The sequence below is a fragment of the Protopterus annectens genome, chromosome 13.part0, assembly GCF_019279795.1.
Source record: "Protopterus annectens isolate FY-2018-M chromosome 13.part0, PAN1.0, whole genome shotgun sequence".
In the NCBI taxonomy this organism is placed as follows: Eukaryota; Metazoa; Chordata; order Ceratodontiformes; family Protopteridae; genus Protopterus; species Protopterus annectens.
The window spans coordinates 1,249,524,581-1,249,545,731 of record NC_056747.1 but is presented as its reverse complement, the minus strand read 5'-3'; the positions used below and the strand labels follow the sequence as shown (position 1 = coordinate 1,249,545,731).

Genomic DNA, 21,151 nt, shown 5'->3' with positions numbered 1-21,151 from the left:
AGATATAGATAAATAGACAGACAGATAGATAGACAGATGGATAGACAGATGCATATGTGTGTGTGTGTGCGTGTGTGCGTGTGCAGTGTGTGTGTGTGTGTGTGTGTGTGTGTGTGTGTGTGTGTGTGTGTATGTATATATATATATATATATATATATATATATATATATATATATATATATATATATTCAGCACATACACAAACTCACACACACATGCATGTGAATGTGAGGTCACACATGCATATATACTGTCACACTTTACACTTTTACCGTACATTGAAGACCAATTTACACATACACACAGATAGATAGATAGGCAGACAGATAGATGAGCAGAAAGATAACAGGTGGTGATGAAGGCAATGTTACAGTTATTCAGTATATAGTATTATACAGGGCTTTTTTCAAAATAGCCAAAGTTTTTTGTTTCTTTATTTCTGCTTTTTTTTTTTTTTTTTTTTTTTGAATTCTGAGAAGAGCAGAATGATTCTTCTGAAACGTTTCCAGTGCCTTGTGGTTTTTAGCTCCGAACTAAAATCTTCACCAGTTGCAGATTCTTAGAAGTGGGCAGAGAGAGAGAGAGAGAGAGAGAGAGAGAAAACGAGTCAGAGAATCAATGAATCATAAAATAAAGTAAGACTATGAACTTCTTCTAAAAGTAACGTATCTGGTCTGCTTGTTTTCCTTTAATACTGTTTAAGAAGACAGAACTAGAGACAGATACACTGACAGACAAACAGACAGAAATAAATATTCTTGCAGAGCTAATACTAATTTCTAAGTACAACCCTGCCAACCCCCTCCCCCAACGAGAGAGAGAGAGAGGCAGCATGGGTAACATAGCAAAACACTGAAAGAGCAGATCTTAAAAACAGTAACATATAAAAAAGAAAATGCAAACTTGTAATACGAGGCATATCATACAAAAACATCTATGCATAAACCCACTTAGAGAAAACAGACTTTTTTCTGAATACATTAGGAGAGCGATAGCTTATTGGAGCCATGTGTAAAGTGTAATTGGAATGTACCACTCAGGGCACTGTGGCAGCTCCCTGCATAAACAAAATACAGTAGTGATTTAACAGTGATTTAACAGATATATGTTACAAAGCATCCAGAGTTTGCTAAACAGAGTGTACAAGGATGGAGTGGGATCCATATGAATAAATTAAATGCCACAGTGCTAGAAACAATGATTTTACCGCTGTAGAAATCATGTTTATTTATTTACGTTTGTTGTGCCACTAAGTATGTGACCCATTTGAAATTAGGAGATATTTATATATCTGGGGAGGTAAATTTGGACAAAGCACTGTGAAAAGTTCCTTACTTTTCAACAAAGAGGAATGAGTGGGTTGCCAATCATAACCAGTTTATTGAGCATTTGAGACATGAATGCCAAGAAATTCACCACTAAAACAACTACTGTGCAATGGCCAACAACAGCTCTGTTAATATTGTATACAGTAGTGCATAGATAATCCCTTCTCCACCAAAACATTTAGGGTATAACCTGATAACCCAGTCAGGCTTCTCTTATAGTTTCATAGGTATATACTAGGCTAACAACCACCAGGGACTTTACAAGCCTAGCCACATAACTCAACTCAATTGGGTCCTCATTTAACATGGGCATCTCTTTGGAGGGGCATGTTTGTTCGGAGATTGCTAAAGATTTAGTGGGGGGAAGAGTTATATTAGTTAGGGCATATTTACTGTTGACCTCTGCCTATCAGAGTCATTGGAGCCAGACCAGGGGTGAATTTTCATTTTCCCATCAAATGGCCAAGGTTATGTTTGAATAGAGTTAGGGACTGACTCTGCTTCACATGGATGGGGAGCCTGTTCCAGAGCATGGGGATGGTGTGAGACACATATCTGTCTCACTAACATGTTCGTGCATTTCACAAGCAAAGTTTAAATCCTTGGATCTAGTGTTTCTGATGTTATTCATTCTGCGGATGTGCAAAAGGTCCATCAGAGCTGGATATGAGGATGGCTCATATTCCAGGCACGAATCACCTGTCAGTAACCTGTAGGAAACTGAGTATAGAGAAAGTGCCTTAAGGCAATCTGTATAGGACAATGCGTTATTACCCGGTATTCTCTTGGTGAGGAACCTCTGTGGGCATCCCAACCATTGCATATGTCTGATCAGTGCGTGCTGAAGAGGGTACTATATTCAATGATGGCTCTGAGGAAGGGTGAGTAAAGTGGCACTATAACTTCCATGGACTTGGATGCTATACCAAAGGCCAGATTACTGTCTACATAAGTTCCCAGATCCCTAACTACTGATTCAACACTTTAATGCATTGCTTAAAACTGAGTTATAATCCGTGGCTTTGGCACCAGTCATTTGTCTGTGTTAGACCCTCTTGCAGGCAGTCATTTGTCTGTGTTAGACCCTCTTGCAGGTTGTTAATAAATAAATGACTATGGCTTTAAGTGCACAAAGGATAGCTGCCCTGTAAAGGCACACAAGTATATATGGGATGCATCTGTCAACTAACTGTATTAGAGAAACAAACTTGCAAGCAAACTTTTAGTGAATGAATTAGACTCACAAGAAAAAATACATATATGCATACCATATGGCAAAAAGTAGAAAAAGAATTAATGTTCCTTTTCTCAGGAAGGAGCAGAAAGGTGTTATCAATGTTATTCCGCATAAGGAGTAGGAAAAAAAGATTCAGCTCATAAAAATGCTGCAGTCGCCATACCTTTTCACTTCCTGCCAAGTCTACAAGGTAAGATTCCCACCAAGTTTCTGTTCAGTCTGAATATTTTTCTGCTTGACATTAATGAGGAAGATACCGTGGCTCTGAGAGCTTCTGTTCGTTCATATTTGTGACAGCAAAGCGTCTATTAGACTTGGCGTCATCATTAGTATTCATAACCTGTTCTGGGCTACAGACAAAATGCTCCATGCATCCCTTGACATCAACAACTCTGTTTATCTTCATGAAAAGATAAACTGGTCTTTGAAACATCTATAAAATCCCTGATCTTGTCCAAATATATTTCAAAATATGAAACCTTGATGTGAACCTCTTAAGTTTTCGGCCATAGAATGTATATATTTTCACATCAGTGCTGGATATGTTCTACTAGTAAAAGTTCTGAACAACCCTATTCTAATTACCATTTATCCCACCCCTTTACTGATGCAGCTGCCTAGTATTAAGGCATATATGTTTACATTTTTGAGCTGCCAGCGACGTTCCTCCAGTAGTCCTGGATTTAATTCCACCAGTCATCACTTGCATAATGTATAATTCTAGGCAAGTCGCTTAACTAAGCAGTGCTCCTGGGCAACCCCCTTAAAAGTCCCACATGCCTATTAACCTTATCCAGTAAACAAATGCATAAAATAAAACATTATTAAATTCAAGTTGTGCAAAATCCTCATTCTGTGTCTTTGCTGAGGCATGACTGTGCTGCCTTAACTTAGTAGCACACAAGACAATAAGAAGCATGCAATATGGGAAACAGAAAGACTAATGGACTTGTGGATAGGAACCCCTTAAACAGAGCATGCCTTCTTTCTTATCTTGTTAAAAATCAGGACATAAGATCTGACCTAGGTTATTGGGGGGGGTGCTGCCATGGGAATAGGATGGTGAATCTGTAGGACCATTTCCCTTGTGGAAAAGGTAACTTGAGATTCTTGTTATATGACTGCTGTAGGGGACAGTGACTGATGTGATTGTACATACATGGTCAATATGATGTACTGATTGACATAACCTTGAAAAATGTCCTATATTCCCCAGTAAAGTGTAATAGGAAAAAATTAAAAGGGGTCCTAGTTTGTTTTGCAGTAGTCCAGTTGCTTACATTTCTTTCATTTGTGCGTGAAATATAGAAAATAATCTATTCTTTCATTTTCTGATAACCTGATTTTATTATTTTACAGATGCCATGGAAAAAAATGGAATTTATCTTTGCAAACAAGGTGTACACAGTATTGGACTGAATCCAAGTCTATCACAGAATGCAAACACAAACATGCACTCAGAAACATTGATATAGAATTTTTTAAATATCAAGTCATGCACTGAACTGTCTTTGGGTGGTGGGAGGAAAGCAGAAAGCTCATGTAGATTGGTGAGGGCATGCAGACTCTGTGCAAAAGTTACCCTAGCTGAGAATCAAACTGCAGAACCTCTGGGTTTGCAGCACTGCCTGCCACACCACTATAGCACCCATCATGCAGATAAAATGAGAAGAAAAATACTGTGGGTTGGGTTCTTAATGCAAGAAAAAGTATGACAGCAATGGGGCAGCAACAGAAGGGCAATAATGCATCTCTCCAACACTTCTCCTTTCTACACCTCTTCCCTCTGCATGCTTCTGTCACCGTTTCGCTGTTTTCTCTACATGGTATCCTTTCCTGCGACTATTCACACTCACCTCTTCTAATGTCGTCAGAATTCTCTCTATAATTATATGCTGCTATCCCTGCGGCATAAACCATCTCAAGTCATTATGGCCACATCTTATCCATAAAGCTCTAAGCATAATTCCATTTTTCCATCTGTATTTTTCCATATTTTGACATTAACTGCTTTTTGAATGGAATGTTGTTGTTGTAGCATATTCTTGTATCTGTAAATGCGTGTATGCATGTGTATATATATATATATATATATATATATATATATATATATATATATGTGTGTGTGTGTGTGTGTGTGTGTGTGTGTGTGTGTGTGTGTGTGTGTGTGTGTGTGTGTGTGTATCATATCCTTGTAGCTGTAATGTTTTGTTCATTTATTATGTGATTGAATTCACCCGGCCTGTGCCTGAAAATGATCCATTGAGATCAGTGCTCTACCCTTGCAAACAAATATAAATAAATAGATAGACAGAGAGACAGACAGATAGATAGATAGATAGATAGATAGATAGATAGATAGATAGATAGATAGATAGATAGATAGATAGATAGCAGTCCTTGCTTGGCTGAACATTACTCCTCTGATTAATGATGTGGCAATCATTTCATAGCCAAAGCTTAGCTGAGGTTTGAGTAGCACATTCAATAGTGACACCAAATAGTGCACAAATGTAAAAATTAACAACTTTTTGTTATAGGTTAAATTATCTGGGAAACTGGACATACCTAAGGTGCTTTGAGACCTTACATAACACTGAATCAGTGTGGGTGGCACAGTGGTTAACATTTTCACCTCACAGCAAGAGGTTCTCCAGTTTGAGTCTCAGCTGGGGTGAATTCTGTACAGAGTCTGCATGTCCTCCCTGCATTTGCATGGGTTTCCTCCCGCATTCCAAAGACATTTGTTTGGAGTGTTTCTCCCTGGGCCTATGCTGAAAATGGGCTCTGTTCCAATCGGACTCTCCTGGTAAACAAATAATAAATAAATGTGGCTAGAAATAGAACAACCCTGGACTAATAAATTATTTGCACTTGGGGAAAAAAAACGGCCAATCTAAATATTGATTCTAGATTTGTATGGGGGCCCTCACCGTCACAACAGAAGAACACAGGGAAAGAAGTCCAAGAAATCCAAAGGGAAGAGGACTGGACCTTTAGTGCTTGCTAGAAAGGCTGCACTGGTTGAATAAAGCTGTCAGAAGACCTCAAATTTTACTTTTTTACTTATTTAAAGCATGGGTGTAGCAAGCAAATTCTATTTTGCACTCACAAGCTCTTAGTATTATCCCCGAACACACATCACTTAGAATGGACACATCTCTCAAAATGCTGCCCCCAGCACTTTCAGCCGTTCCCCCTAAAACTATTAAAGATATTGCTTTTAGATTAGCAATATTGCACCTGTTGCTGGAGGCATTCATTTAGACAGATGTAGACATAATATGAAAAAAACAGTACTGAAGTGATGCTCAGAAAAAATATACTCATTAGAGTACTAAGAGTGTGCCTGGCTACAACCTTGACTTAAAGCATTTGTTTTCTTTAGAAATTGGGTAGTGTTGAAGAATAAATATCCTAACCATGAACCAGGCCATGTGGTCTGTGCAGATCAGTCCTGGAAAACTAGCTGACTTCTGCTTGAAAAGTGACACACCCTCAGGATAAAGACATAGAACAGGAATAAGGCAAGTAAGTACAGCAGGGGTATGTGAACGGTAATCCAAAAGTTACCAGGCAGTTACTTAAATAAACATATCCCAAATGGCATTCAGGTCATGCACTCACTGGAAAGTGTGACTGCAGACATGGCACCATACTTCAAGGAATGGAAGCAGTGCTGAATATTATACTGCCATCTATGTGTCATGAGATAGTACTGCAAGTACTACTGCAGAATGCAGCAGAGCTCTGTTTGGGCATACTTCTTATGTACCATTATGGAGCCCCTAGACTGACTGGTCAAGCGATGGCAATTACGGAAAGGCCAGACTTATGCATGGTAACCCCCATGCAGCTGTAGAGTGCAGACTTGACACAGGACAGGATCTTCTGTATGCTAAAATGTACTGACTTTATTTGCAGCAGGGTATTGTACCTTACTGTTGTTTCATTACTAGAACCAGCAATAATGGGGTAGAGTCAGGTAGAACAGATTATGAATCTGAGTTAATCACAAGTTAAGTACTAAGTAAACCTGCAGATGCAACAATCATAATCAAAGAGGGCAATGACGCTCATCATCTCATGGAAACCCAAACAATGTTAAAGTCATGTAGCTAGATACAAGTTATCAGGTAAACATTAAAAGAGTGTTCTACTTACGGAATGCACATGGGAAAAACTGTTTCAAAGACATGGAAATATATAAGACATCTATACATTGTATGGCCAACAGAATAGAAAAGGCTTCATTTCTTACCAAGACATTAGAGAGTAAGGCTATGATGTTTAGGCAGTTTTAGTTAAATATTATTTATTCACATAAAATACCCAAATACAAATCTGATCGAATTGTATATTATCTCTGAGTATGAAGTAAAGCTCACAACTTCATAATCTCCTTCCTAGATTCAGATACATCAAATGACAACTTAACCAGTAACAGCAAAAACATGTAACAATCTCCATCTTGCTAACATTATGCAGATTGGGAGGAAGGAAACAGAAAGCTGCATGTCTTTAAATATACAAAAACATGAATAGCACCTAACCTACATGTCCAACTAAAGGCTGAACTACTGGCTGAAACAGAGCAAGAGGGTGGGAGCAAGTGTTTGCTGTCAGCTCACTCATTCTGAGGCTAGGAGAACAATAATCCACTGCTTGGGTGACAAGCCCCCATGGGACTCCCTCCCAACCTTGTGGTCTAGTGTTACCTATGAAAGAAAGAGAGTTGGTGTACCCATCTCTAGGCTCAGTTGGTGTTTCTCAGTAGAAAGAGGAATGAATGGAAACTTGTCATATGGGCCACTGGGTCAGGGGTCAGTCAAGCAAAGTGTGTGTGTGTGTGTGTGTGTGTGTGTGTGTGTGTGTGTGTGTGTGTGTGTGTGTGTGTGTGTGTGTGTGTGTGTGTGTGTGTGTGTGTGTGTGTGTGTGTGTGCACGTTGGGGAAATACCATCTGAAATATCCTTCTTAGTAATGTTATTTGCCTTTACAGTATTATCATGTGTTTAATAACTTAAAGAAGCAGAAAATAAGGGTACAGGTAACAGAAATGAAATTCACTTAATTAATATTGGAATAAGAAAACATTCAATTATACATGTATACAGGAGAAGGAAATTCATTGCTGAAATGATGGATGGAAAAATGGCATGTGATATAAGAAAATAACCAATGCAGACATTCAGGTTAAGAAAAGAAAATAGGACAAACAAAAAAGCTCACTTTAGGAATATTTGAACTCGTTTTTCACTGGTGTGATTGCAGATATGCTCATGAGCCAAATGAGGCAATTCCCCATCAATTACCTTAGTTAAATGCATGTGTGAGTCCCCTGTTCACAAGGATGCAACCGTGAAGTGACAGTTCTCCTTATGACATTTATTTGTTGGCATTTGTTTAACACAAAAGTCCAACTAAGCAGTGCCATTTTCCAGTGGACACCCAGGGAGAAAAGCTCCATTATATAGATACCATGGTCATTATTTGCATTGTCTCATCATTTGTAGTCACTTTCATTCATGAGTAACAGTAACATTATTCCAACATTCTTTACATCAGTTACATTTACAAACAGTTTGTTTGTTTGTTTTCTTTCAGCTTTTCCCAATTAGGGGCTGCCACAGCGGAACTCCAGTCTGCTAATGATTGGCAGTCAATTTTTATGGTGCCGAGGTGCCAGCCCGACACCCAACCTTCACCAAAGGCACACCCATTCACGCATGTCTTTCGAATGCCACTCGACTGTGGGGAGGACATGCAGACTCCACACAGAAGGCACTCCAGCTGAGAATCGAACAGGAGAACCTCTTGCTTTGAGGCGACAATGCTACCGCTGCACAACCGCGGCTTCAGTTACATTTACAGTGTCAATTAAAAATAACAGTTACATGGGTTGTATCTGAATATTTTTTAAATACAGGAAGGTATATGCAGTGTGATATTATCATCATGCATAGCCTGAGTTAGAGCAGCCCAAAGAAAGGTAGGAGAGGAGGATGTTCAAGAAGGATAAAGAAAAGGAGACAACAAAGGAGGGTATAGCCATAATAATTTGTGCAGCAGAGAGCCATGGCACAAATTCATATAGCTATATTAGTGACAGTTTAACCAGGGGAGGTACAGGTGCAGAGCCATTTATCTGTCTGGTGCTGCTTCAGATGGTATGAGCTAAAAAAGGCAAAATAAGTATCATGAAAGTGTGTGTGTGTGTGTGTGTGTGTGTGTGTGTGTGTGTGTGTGTGTGTGTGTGTGTGTGTGTGTGTGTGTGTGTGTGTGTGTGTGTGTGTGTGTGTGTGTGTGTGTGTGTGTGTGTGTGTGTGTGTGTGTGTGTGTGTGTGTGTGTGTGTGTGTGTGTGTGTGTGTGTGTGTGTGTGTGTGTGTTTGGGGGGGTTAGGTTAAGGGTTAGGTAAAGTCATATCTTAAATGTGTGTACAAATTTTCTTGGGCTAAGGTTAAGGTAAGGGTTGGGTATATGGACAGGTTTAGTGTTTGGAGAGTGTGTGCATGTTTGTGTCTGTGTGTTTGTGATTGTCAGCCTGTTTTGTGTAGTGGTAGTATTACGGAAAGGGTTATTTTTAAGGTAGGATGTAGGGCTGAAGGCAGGTACAGTGTTAGAGTTAGCATGCATTACTAAGGTGGTGCTAACTCTAACCTACCCTAATCCTATACTTTACCATAAAAAAAAAAAATATGTAACAATACCACAATACAGACAAATTAAATTTAGTACAAATATCACAAAATTAAATTGTTTCCCGTTTGTGGTGTTTTGTGGGTTCAATTAATGGCGGTTTTGATTTTACGTGCAAGTGTTTCTGTGTGTGCATGCATGTGTATCTTTGTGAAAAAACAACCAAGTATTTTTTTTTTATTTTTTTTTTTTATGAGTAATGTTGACTTTGGAGTTAACTACTATAAGTTGCAGAGGGTGTGGGGGTAGCACCCATTCCCCTTGTGGAAGTGCGTAGACCTCTTATTTGAGAAAAATGTCCATTCTTCACCTTTTGATTGCTATTTTGTGCATTCCAAGTGAGCTGTTCACAGTTTGTTAGCAGACACATAACCAGGTAGCAAACAGTGACATGGCCATTCAAGAGTGGGGTTAAGCACATTCGTGTGCCATGTCATCTCCTCTACCTGTCCAGTACTCGCACAGGTCCCTAGATACCTAAGATCATTTTTATTTCTTGATGTATACTTTGTATACTTTTTTAGTGACTCCTTTATTTATATATTATTACTTTCAGGTTTAATTACAAGGGATTTTTTTAAGCAGAATCTAAGAAAATGTCATGCCCAGTATGAAGAAGTTTGATGCGTCACTGGACTGAGTGCTGAGTGGTTAAGATTTATTTAGATAAAATGTTCTTCTTTTAAACGATGATGTAATTAATTCCAAGATTTCATCTTGGTCTTAATATCAGGCACAAACTTAGCATCATAAATAAGAACTACACTTATTTTGATTTCTCAGACATTTAATCATGAATTGGAAATGACATTCAGGCAAACCTTAAAACATTCCACCATCTGCATCAGGTCTTGTCAGCATTCTTAGAACATGTTAACTTAAACCAATTCCATCTTTATTTTTCACTAAATAGCAGAACTCTCTGTACAATGGATACTTTAAGCCACACACACTCTGTCTTCATGAATTTCAGTTCTTCTTTTTACATTGCCAAATATTCAAATCATACTTATCATCATATATAATGCCCATTTATTACTATTTGTTGTCAGGTACCCAGACTGAAACAGACATGTCATATCTAACTGTAAGTAACGCAAAGGTGTCAAAGAGCAACTGATTTGCTTAGGGTCACAGAGCACCCATCTGTAGGTCCTGAGAATCAAACTGGTGTCTACCATATCTATCAGGTCTATCACAACTCCTTGTTTTGTAGAAAGTAATTTGTGGTGGTTTACTTATGCTAATTTAGATGAAAATGATGCTTATGTCCAGTGGTAATATATTAAAGGTTGCATGCATGCCATAATTAAATGTCATTTTTTTGGAAGCCATTTTACAGTATTTTTTTTTTTTTACAATCCTTCCTTATCCTGCCTAATAGTCACTGTTTTACTGGTCTTCAGTACTGTTTGTCTGCAGTAATGTCTGTAATGTCACTGTAAATAGTCAATAAAACTGTAGTTTCTCCCAAGAGTCCAGCTATAAAATGCAATTGCCCATTACATTGACTCAGTCAGCAAAGTGAAATAAATAAATAAATAAAATGAGTAAAATTATGCATGCAGTTACATAGCATTATACCTGTGAGGCTACTACAACACTTAGCTACATCTCATGCCTGCCAAGGACAGTTACAATTATATTATTGACTTATAAATGTCAGTCCTTACTCTTCCTTATGTTGTTTTATTTGTTTATGCATGTGTGTGTGTGTGTGTGTGTGTGTGTGTGTGTGTGTGTGTGTGTGTGTGTGTGTGTGTGTGTGTGTGTGTGTGTGTGTGTGTGTGTGTGTGTGTGTGTGTGTGTGTGTGTGTGTGTGTGTGTGTGTGTGTGTGTGTGTGTGTGTATATATATATATATATATATATATATATATATATATATATATATATATATATATAAAAACTTTTGTCGAAATGACAAATAGTCAATCATACAATGATCGAAAGCTACTTGTTAAAAAACAAAACATCAATCCACAAAGGATAAAAAAAACACAACCTGTTTTTTTTGCAGGGGGCAAACTACCTGCACACTCCATGTGGGGGGTGTTGATCTCCCCCCACCTCCTAATATTTATATATACTAACTCTAAGATCGCACTAAAGCAGAGAAAAGAGCATATTCCGCAATCCCTACTCTTCTGTGATCTTCTATTGTCAAATACAGTAAATTTCATCCGCTGAAATTCGAGTAATTGAAGTGGCTCTACCAGAAGTTGATCACTTTCCATTTTAATGTAAAGTTGTGCTCCCATATCTATATATCCACAACCCCTTTTCCCATTTTTGTACACACATGGGATCGCGTGTCACCTGAACAGTGACAATCATCTAGAGCCAAGGTTTACACCACTGGGTGGCTACTCCTGCCACAGTAGTTCTTCCACACCACACACTCACATGCACACTCACACCTAGGGGCAATTTAGAGTAGCCAATCCACCTACTGCATTGCATGCCTTTGGCATGTGGGAGGAAACATTTATATAGACGGACATACTCACTCAGACTCAGTCAGTAAAGTGATATAAATAAATAAAACGAGTAAAAATGTGCAGCTGTAAGTCTGCTACAACGCTTGGTACATCTCATGCCTAACAGAGACAGCTGCTGATATATTACTGACTTAAAGATGACAGTGTTTACCCTGACTTGCTTGCTTTTTGAAGTGTATGTTTGTGTGTGTACATGCATGTATCTGTGTGTTTCTGTGTGTGGATGTGTCAGTGTATAGCTAGGACTTAGAATGAAACAAACTCAGTTACTCAGTTACTAATACTGCAGCTTTAAAAAAGAGAGGCATGCTTATTTCTAACAAGAAAAAACACCCTCCTCTATGCAAAACATCCAATCAGGAGGAGGAAGCCTGCAGCTAAAACTGTTTCTTTTCATAAGAGGTGACATGTGTAGCTGTAGAAGTAGCAGAGACCGCAGCAGGTGAACTGACATAGTGAAGCAACCAAGATAAACAAGACTGAAAGTTGCTCAACTATTTAGAGATGACTTTATTTTCATTTTGAAGCATCAGTTATTTTATTTGAGTGCGATAAAGCAGACAGACTGGCTTGCAGGGTCAAGCAGTAAATGTTGTTTTCAGTTTCAGAATTGTGACAGCTGTCTTCCTTGATGTATCAACTGAAGCAGAAACTGGTTATGACTCTCTAAATATTCACTGTGAATATCGGTCCCAGCTCCCTTACCTCCTTCCCTCCCCCCCCTCCCTTCCGTAATCACCAAATGGGAGCACTGGATGCTTGTTCATGCGCTGACATCCGACACACAATGTTGAATGGGACCGAGACTCAGGAATTTGGAAAGGAAAGTGAGAACCAACAGACAAAGGACTTGCAAGATCTGAAGATGGGCATGCAGGAAAGACTTTATTACCAGGTGCCAAGCCAGGCAGGCCCAGAGAGCTGCTCTCCGAACTTGCCTTATGCCAGCCAAAGTGTACAAGGATATGGAGTGCCAAGCCCTTCAAGGTTTTTGACACAGTCTTTAAGCACAGGTTCCTATAATCCAGTACGTCCTCAGGTCACAGGAGGTCAGGGGTACAGTGGCCCTGGAGTGGAAACTCTTGCCCCAGGAAGTGACATGTATTCTAGCAGTGGAGACAGCTATCCAACTACAGTTCCACACATGCTTTCACGGACTCCCTTATATCCAGTGCCAGGATACCAAGTTTCTGGGAAAATTCAAGTTCTGCTGAATAACCATGCCCTTTGGGCCAAATTTCATAAGTATCAGACAGAAATGATTATCACAAAGCAAGGAAGGTAAGTTCACTATTCAGTTTAAAATGTTTGTGAAGACTTCAGATATAAAAATAGGGCTTCACCGTTTCTTATCCATGTATGCAGCTAGTGCCGAACAGAGGTTGTAAGAAGTTTCCAGGTATTTCTGAGCAGAACTAAAAGGCCTTTATTAGGTTCATTTTGGTGTAACTGTTATCTGTTTGTCTGTTTATCCACAAACTTAGAAAAATAAAGTTTAACTTGACTGTCATTTTTAAAAGGGAGGGAGGTTATTATTTAATTAGTATGACTTTAATAAACTTACAAACTTCACCTATAGTGCTGAGAAATTGTTGTAAGGAAGAGTAAAAAGTACTTTTATTTTGGAAATCACCCCCAGAGAATAAATAATTCATTCGGTATAAATAATTAATTCAGTATACATGTTAAGATATTCAGCAAAGCACACTCCTACTAAAGCTTCCGTGAGTGGTACCTCATTTCTGATTGTAACACTAAGTTAAGAAGATGAAGCAAAGCATATCACCAGTAAAATAACATTAAATAAAAAAAAAGAAATATTTAAAAGCAATAAAGCAAAACTGAAAATTAAAATAAACAAATTAAAAATGAGTAACTGAAAATGATTACTACCAACAAAATATAATTTTAGTGTAGCCATAAATAATACTGCCAAATTTAATGGTCATTATCCTGTCCATACAGAAAATATATATTTTATATGTTCTAATTCCTGACCAACCTTTTTTTTTCCCTGGTCTCTGAGATGGTCATAGCCTGCAAATGTGTTTCTAGTACAAGCTCAACTTTTCTTTGGTTGTCCCTGACATAGGTACTACTGTGCAGAGCAAAAGTCAAAGTTTCCTTTAAAGAGTTACTGCCTTTTTTTAAATACAGTGGAAAACATTTGGTGCAAATGGGCATCTTGATATATAAAAAGAACTTGTCTGAAAGTTATATGGGTCAGTCACTAAACCTATGCAGTTTTCATCAATTTAATTAATTAATTCTCAGATTATACATAACATGCATTGCAGTGTACCAGTTTTAATATGCTATGGCGACCTGTCCGCACATTCTAATGTTAGACAGCCACAATATCTGGCGTTGTTCACTTTTGAGTTGAACGACAAAGAAAAACAACATCACAGATTAGGTCACTCATAAAAAATAAGTTGCACAAGCATAAACTCATTTGCCAGATCTGCGTTTCCTATTTATCTTCTCTCTGATGTTTGTAAGCATGCATCTTTTGAGTCTTGAACTACAGTATTATCAAAGAACTGAGACACAAACCGCAGTTTCTTTGGGCTAGAAATGGAATAAGTTCAATGAAACCTCAGAGCCTTACACATTTCATTTATCCAGTAGCTTCCATTAACTATTATAAAAGTTACAGAGAGTCTCATTCCCTGTAGTCAATGTTTCTGAAACCATTACTTGCTAAAGATCAGTTATGGGGGCCTGAGGAAACATTTTTAATCAAACATTCAGAACAAGGCTTTTTCTTTTACTCTGCAACTCCTAGAGTAGAGTTTGACATATCTGAATTACATGCATATCTATATCTTTATGTCTGTCTCTATCTATATCTCCCTCTTACACATGTATGTATATATCTATCTATATATGTATATATATATATATATAGAGAGAGAGAGAGAGAGAGAGAGAGAGAGAGAGAAAGAGAGATGGATACATTTATATTATCTACTCATATGCATGTATGGCTTACTTTTGGTTAGGAATGTTATACCTTTCACATGAAAGTTCATTTGCAACCCCCCCCCCCCAATTGTAGAATCAAAACCTTACATGCTTTCCTCAAAGCAGGGTAGGGAACCTCCAAGCAGTTGTGTATCTAGCTGGGTCAGCATAAGAAATTATGTTTCTGTTGCTATTTGCCAGCAGCTGTGAGTTATTTTATGTCTAAAAAATCAATACAATTACTCCCAACATTGATAAAAATCTGAAAAATGATGCTTTAAATTCCTCCCTAGGATCTTTTAAACATGCACTGCCATAAACAGCATAAACAAAACCATTAAACTCATCTCTAGATGCAATGACTTTATTTTATTCTGTGTTGTCGACAATACTTTTAATTGTACTATGAGCAAATCCAGATTATCATTAACACCGACTATTAATGTGACACTTTTAGAAATCCAGAGCGTTTTTGAAAGCAATGAGAAAAAGTGAAAATTTCATCCCAAAGCCTTAATTAATACAGGCAGCATAACATTTTAAGATGTGCTGTTAATCTGGTCTATCTTTCCATTTCATTTGATTCATGCATTCAAAACTTTAGAAAACAGGAAACAAAACACTTGGTGAATATACTACCGGAGTGCTTACTGTACTACCATGGTGTCTACCTGAATAAAATCTACAACATGTACCATGGATTTCACAACCTGACAGAACAGTAGGGGAGGGGTCTTCTACAGTATATCACAATACAGTAAACAATCACCTTCATTTCTGTCATAAAAACAAATTGCTCTTCGATGTTTTTCTTTTTTTTTTCATTTTCATATACTGATAAATGAGTTGCTTACCTTTCCTATAACATGAAGTAGAAAACAAATTGATGTTTCTTATTCCACTTTCTGAGACCCGTGGGCCTGTCTCCCTCTTTTGTCCAACATTCGCCACCTTAGTAGACATATCAGAGGATTTCCCTGCTGACAGAGAGCAGCGTGGGGCAAAACTTTTAAGACAGCTGAGCAGTACAAGGAAATATCTATTGTTTATATAAGTTTTATATCTCAAACAGCTGTTTGAATTAGTCATTTAATACCAGCAGTATGATTTCAATTTTAAACAGGATAACGTGACATATTGTGCTTCTCAGGCCCAAACTTTTCATCTGTAAAGTAAGTTCTTTTGTTACACATTGTACGTTTTTGCTAAAATCACTCAGAATTATGGTTCCTGACAGTTATAATCTCTCTGTTGGATTCCAAAAGTATTTTTCATTCTTTATTTATGGCAGACGTGGACTGCACCTAGGAACCCAAATTTATAGTGCATCTGATCATTGTTTGAAGATCAATTATTTAAAAATATCCTTGCTGATGTTTCAAAGACTTTTAAAAGGAAAAGTATGACACATTACAGTCATGCTTCATTAGGTTCTTACTTCCTTCATCACTGTGTGCAACTTCCAGGGAATTGTAACTCTGCGGCCCGAATGAGTTCATACACATAGGGTGTCCACCTAAAACTCACAGCTTAAATGTCACTTTATGGCCTTAAATACAGAAGCACAGAGAGAGTTAAATAAGAATGATACATGTCTAATATAGAGAAACCAAATAAACAGTAAGGGCAGAAACATTGGTATCATTTTCACTTAGATGATGCAATATTCAACTCAAGCCTTTGTTTTGGTACAGGTATGTGAATAATATTTTCAGTGAATGTGCACACATGCAACAATGTAACTGTCAGACTAGGGCTTTCAGCCAGTACTTAGCTGATACAAACTTACTAAAATGCACAGCTTAGGACTGTAGAAGTCAGAAGGAAAAAGTGCTAAGTCAAGCATCAGTAAACTGTTCTATCAAAAGCCAAAGACAGTGTGAACATTGTAAATACCATGTCACTTAATATCACAACCCAGAGCTTGCATTTTGGGAGAAAGATTTGAAAAAGTAGCCCAAATACAAAGAAGGATAATAAACAGAAGTGTGTGTGTGTGTGTGTGTGTGTGTGTGTGTGTGTGTGTGTGTGTGTGTGTGTGTGTGTGTGTGTGTGTGTGTGTGTGTGAATACATATAGATGGAACTGTGTGCATAATTATATATATATATATATATATATATATATATATATGTGTGTGTGTGTGTGTGTGTGTGTGTGTGTGTGTGTGTGTGTGTGTGTGTGTGTGTGAATACATATAGATGGAACTGTGTGCATAATCATATATATATATATATATATGTGTGTGTGTGTGTGTGTGTGTGTGTGTGTGTGTGTGTGTGTGTGTGTGTGTGTGTGTATGATATAGATAGATGGACAGAGATGTGTATAAAATAGTGTGTGTTTGTGTGTGTGTGTGTGTGTGTGTGTGTGTGTGTGTGTGTGTGTGTGTGTGTGTGTGTGCGCGTGTGCATGCATACTTTTTCAAAGTGATCTCGGTAGTAGTTAACAGTAGTTTAGTATGTTTGCTTAGCGACCAGGGTTATTTCTGTGACGTGTTTATAATCTGTCATTCAGAGCACATAAATTACACAGTTTATTAGTTAAATCACATTTAAAACATAATATTGGATACTCTGTGTTTTTTCTAGTATTTCCAAACTATTTTGTGCAGATAATGTACTTATGTCAAGACTCTGGTAAGAATCATATTTTGTGTGTTAGACACTGCTTCCAGGATCATAATTTTATTGAAAATAGACTGATCAGGTGACAGAAGGCAACAAACTCTCTTCCCTGGTGTACTGCTGGGACGCTGTGTGTCTGTAACTTATACCCACTGATGTCAGAGGTACTAAAATATCACCAGTCAGTCTGCCTGTCACTGGCTTGTTTAGTAATTATATCATGGTATTATTTTTCTAATCATTTGAGAATCATTCTCTAGGCTTGCAAAATATACACACATTGTTACTGCTATATTTTCTATATATAATTTAATATTAAATGAAAAACTAAAATATTAAGTAATATGTTACTTATACAGGTGATATTAATGTAGAAGATTAATTCAAGTAGCAATTAACATATTTTATTTATGTGAAATAATAAACCTACTAGGATTAAAAGATTCTCTTGTTGTTACTCTGATACTAACGTGATTTTATTTTTTAATTCATTTTTTATATGCTTTGTTTATTTCCTTATTAGTTGACTGGATTATGAAGGTTCCGTGGTGAAAAAAAGTTATTATTAAGATATTAAAAGGCATCAGATTGCACGCATAGAACGAGTTTGATCCTAAGTGTTAACCAGTTAAGCCTAGACCCTGTTGTGTTAAGGAATCAAGTGATTAGAATTATTGGAAGGAAAGATAACTTACTAAGAGCTTAGGCTACACATGAGAAAGGGAATGGTGCTACCGAGACAGACGGAAGTATTGCTGAAGGGAAGAAATTGTTGGTATCACTGACAAGGATAATATAATTGAGAGATTCTTAATTATCTTCGCACCATATTTGGACTAAATAGCAGTTACTGAACAGATATTAATTGTTGATGTTTTCCCCCTCACTTATAGCATTTAACTAGTAGACACTTATTTATACATTTGAGGAGACATGACAGAAAAGGATGTTTTTCATGTGTATGTGCCCAAGTTAGGATGACGGTTTCAAATTCAAACTTTGTAAGTGTGATGACTCCTACAGTGGTAACAGAAAACTGAGTATACATTAATGCATTTGTGATGACAATAAATAATAATAATTCAGATCTTCTCCAAATGTTGTCTACTGCAGGGCCCATGCATGTAAAACAGTAGCCTGTGTGTGAATAAAGGTGGAAAGGAAATATATTGGTTGAAACAAGACTTCTCCTTTAGCTATTTTATCTACATACTAATCTTTTTTAAAAAATATGTCGCTTGAAACATAATTTATGAGCACCAATCTGTTTAAGCCCAACATTTACTCAAATGCTATTAATGTTTCTAACAGTGTTGATCTAATTTTGAAAAATTTACTTCTTATTAAAAAATCCACTATAAAGTTTAAAAGTTAAAATACAGTTCATGAAGCCTTATCCTTTCAACTATTATGAGAAAAATATAAATAATAATTGACATAAATATCTTGATGTACATACTTTTGTCTCCTTTTTGGTTTGGGTCTATGAACCAGATCCCAGGAAGATCTCTGGCATATGTTACAGTAATGCTGTATTGAAAAAAAATAATTACTTATTCTTAAGTCTGCCTTCCACAAATATGAAATATATTGTAATAAATATCATATTTAATTAGCAGTACAATGGTTTGACTGATGTATATCCGAAAGACAATATTGCTGTCTGACATTTAAAACACACATGATCAAAGGTAAAAAAAACTCAGTGGTTATTTCAACCTCCTACTTAATTCACTTAGTACCACAAAAAGCACTGAAACCTGAAAAATATAACAATAATAGTTATGCTTTTCAAAACTGCCTGTTGAATGTAATTTGGTCAAACCAGGAGCTTCCTTTTATATCAGATCTCATTCTTCATTTAGATTTCAGCACAGAGCACTATTTCATGTGTCCATGTCACACAATATAAGATGGGTAGGATTTAATATATTTTCCCTCTGTCCTCAAATCTACTTTGAGGAAGATATTAGTATTTCTGCAATGCATTTGCTGATGAAATACAACACATTTTTCTTTGAGTTTAACGGTAGGAACTTGATTGAATGAAATAGTAATTGTTTAAATGCAGTTGTAATGTATCTCCTCTTTGTCTGATTCTACACTTTGGTCTACATGTACAAAAACATTCAGAGAACAACAGCACTGATGTCCCAGAGCTTGTTAATTTGTATTCATATAATTCATTTTTTCTCCCCCACTACCTTCTGACCAAAAGCACACCCTTTGCTAATTTCACACTCACTCCTCCTTCACCAGTGGTAAGACAGCCAAATGACTGAGAGTGGTTGCCGTTAAACAAGTCATCAAGGAATTTGTTGTCGTAGCTCTAACCGCACTTTACATACCCAGTAATATTGCCATCGGTTTTGCAATGAAATGGATGACAGTAACGATATGTCATTTATGTGACCCTCTCAGGATGGCCCTGCTGCCCAGGAGCCAGTGCTCCAGTGTGGTCTCTGATCACCACCAGGGACACCACCATTAAACTGTGTCCCCCAGGCACATATCAGCCACCCTCCCACTAAACACAAGTGCGTTGTCTGTGTCATGTAGTTCCTACATTCTCCTTGTCAGCTTTACAAGTGCCCAACCAATACTCAAACCTGGGTCTCCCACATCATAATCAAGGTGTGCCAGTGGAGTAGATGCCCAAGCCAATACTCAAACCTGGGTCACTCACATCATAATCAAGGTGCGCCAGTGGAGTAAATGCCCAACCAATACTCAAACCTGGGTCACTCACATCATAATCAAGGTGTCCCAATGGAGCAAGTGCCCAAGCCACTCCTCAAACATGGGTCACCCACATCATGATCAAGGTGTGCCAATGGAGCAAGTGCCCAAGCCACTCCTCAAACCTGGGTCTCCCACGTCATAATCAAGATGTGCCAATGGAGCAAGTGCCCAAGCCACTCCTCAAACCTGGGTCTCCCACGTCATAATCAAGGTGTGCCAGTGGAGTAGATGCCCAAGCTACTCCTCAAACCTGGGTCACCCACGTCATAATCAAGGTGTGCCAGTGGAGTAGATGCCCAAGCCACTCCTCAAACCTGGGTCTCCCACGTCATAATCAGGATGTGCCTATGGAGCAAGTGCCCAAGCCACTCCTCAAACCTGGGTCTCCCACGTCATAATCAAGATGTGCAAATGGCGCAAGTGCCCAAGCCACTCCTCAAACCTGGGTCACTCACATCATAATCAAGGTGTGCCAATGGAGCTAGATACTGGAATATAATTTGGAACAGTTTTGGCATAAGCAGAGATAGGAACAATAGGTACTTACGTATTATCGCAACCAGATTTTCGTGGTTGCGAAAATAGCATACTTCAAGTCAAAGGAGCCCATGCAACACTGTACAGTGTTATTGAAAGTCCTTATTGCTCAGTACAAACTGTGGATTACCTTCAGGAAGACCAGCAAATTATGTATGTGAACCGTTACTGTTGTAAGACCCCTAATGACATTTCATCATTCAGCGATTGCAGCTATTTGAATCAACCATGACCTCTGAAGTTCATGACAGCAGTTAGGCACATTGACCTTTCTGTTCAGATATTTCCAGCGTCCTTAATGAAACATTAAGGGGAATGTGTAACTGATGTAACAAGTACAGCAAATGAGCTGTTTTGAAGGGGAATTGAAAATGTACAACACATGAAATCTGACTTTGTAAACAGCACAACAAATGTCTCAAGCATGGAGATTTCGCCATCACGTCTGCTTTTCCCATTATCTGTCTATGGTATTACACCTAAAAGGTGTGTTGGGGAGAAACAATTCAGGACAT

General features: G+C 37.8%; 1 protein-coding gene across 1 annotated transcript in view; it reads left to right on the top strand.

Annotated features, from left to right (window-relative positions):
- Positions 1 to 12,176: 12,176 nt before the first annotated feature.
- The window catches only part of TBX21 (T-box transcription factor 21), a 408,658-nt gene continuing 399,683 nt past the window's right edge, over positions 12,177 to 21,151 (top strand). Inside the window, exon 1 of the mRNA XM_044055268.1 lies at positions 12,177 to 13,045. Within this exon, the coding sequence (XP_043911203.1) occupies positions 12,507 to 13,045 (539 nt within the window). The 5' untranslated portion in view covers positions 12,177 to 12,506. The remainder of the gene's footprint in view (positions 13,046 to 21,151) is intronic.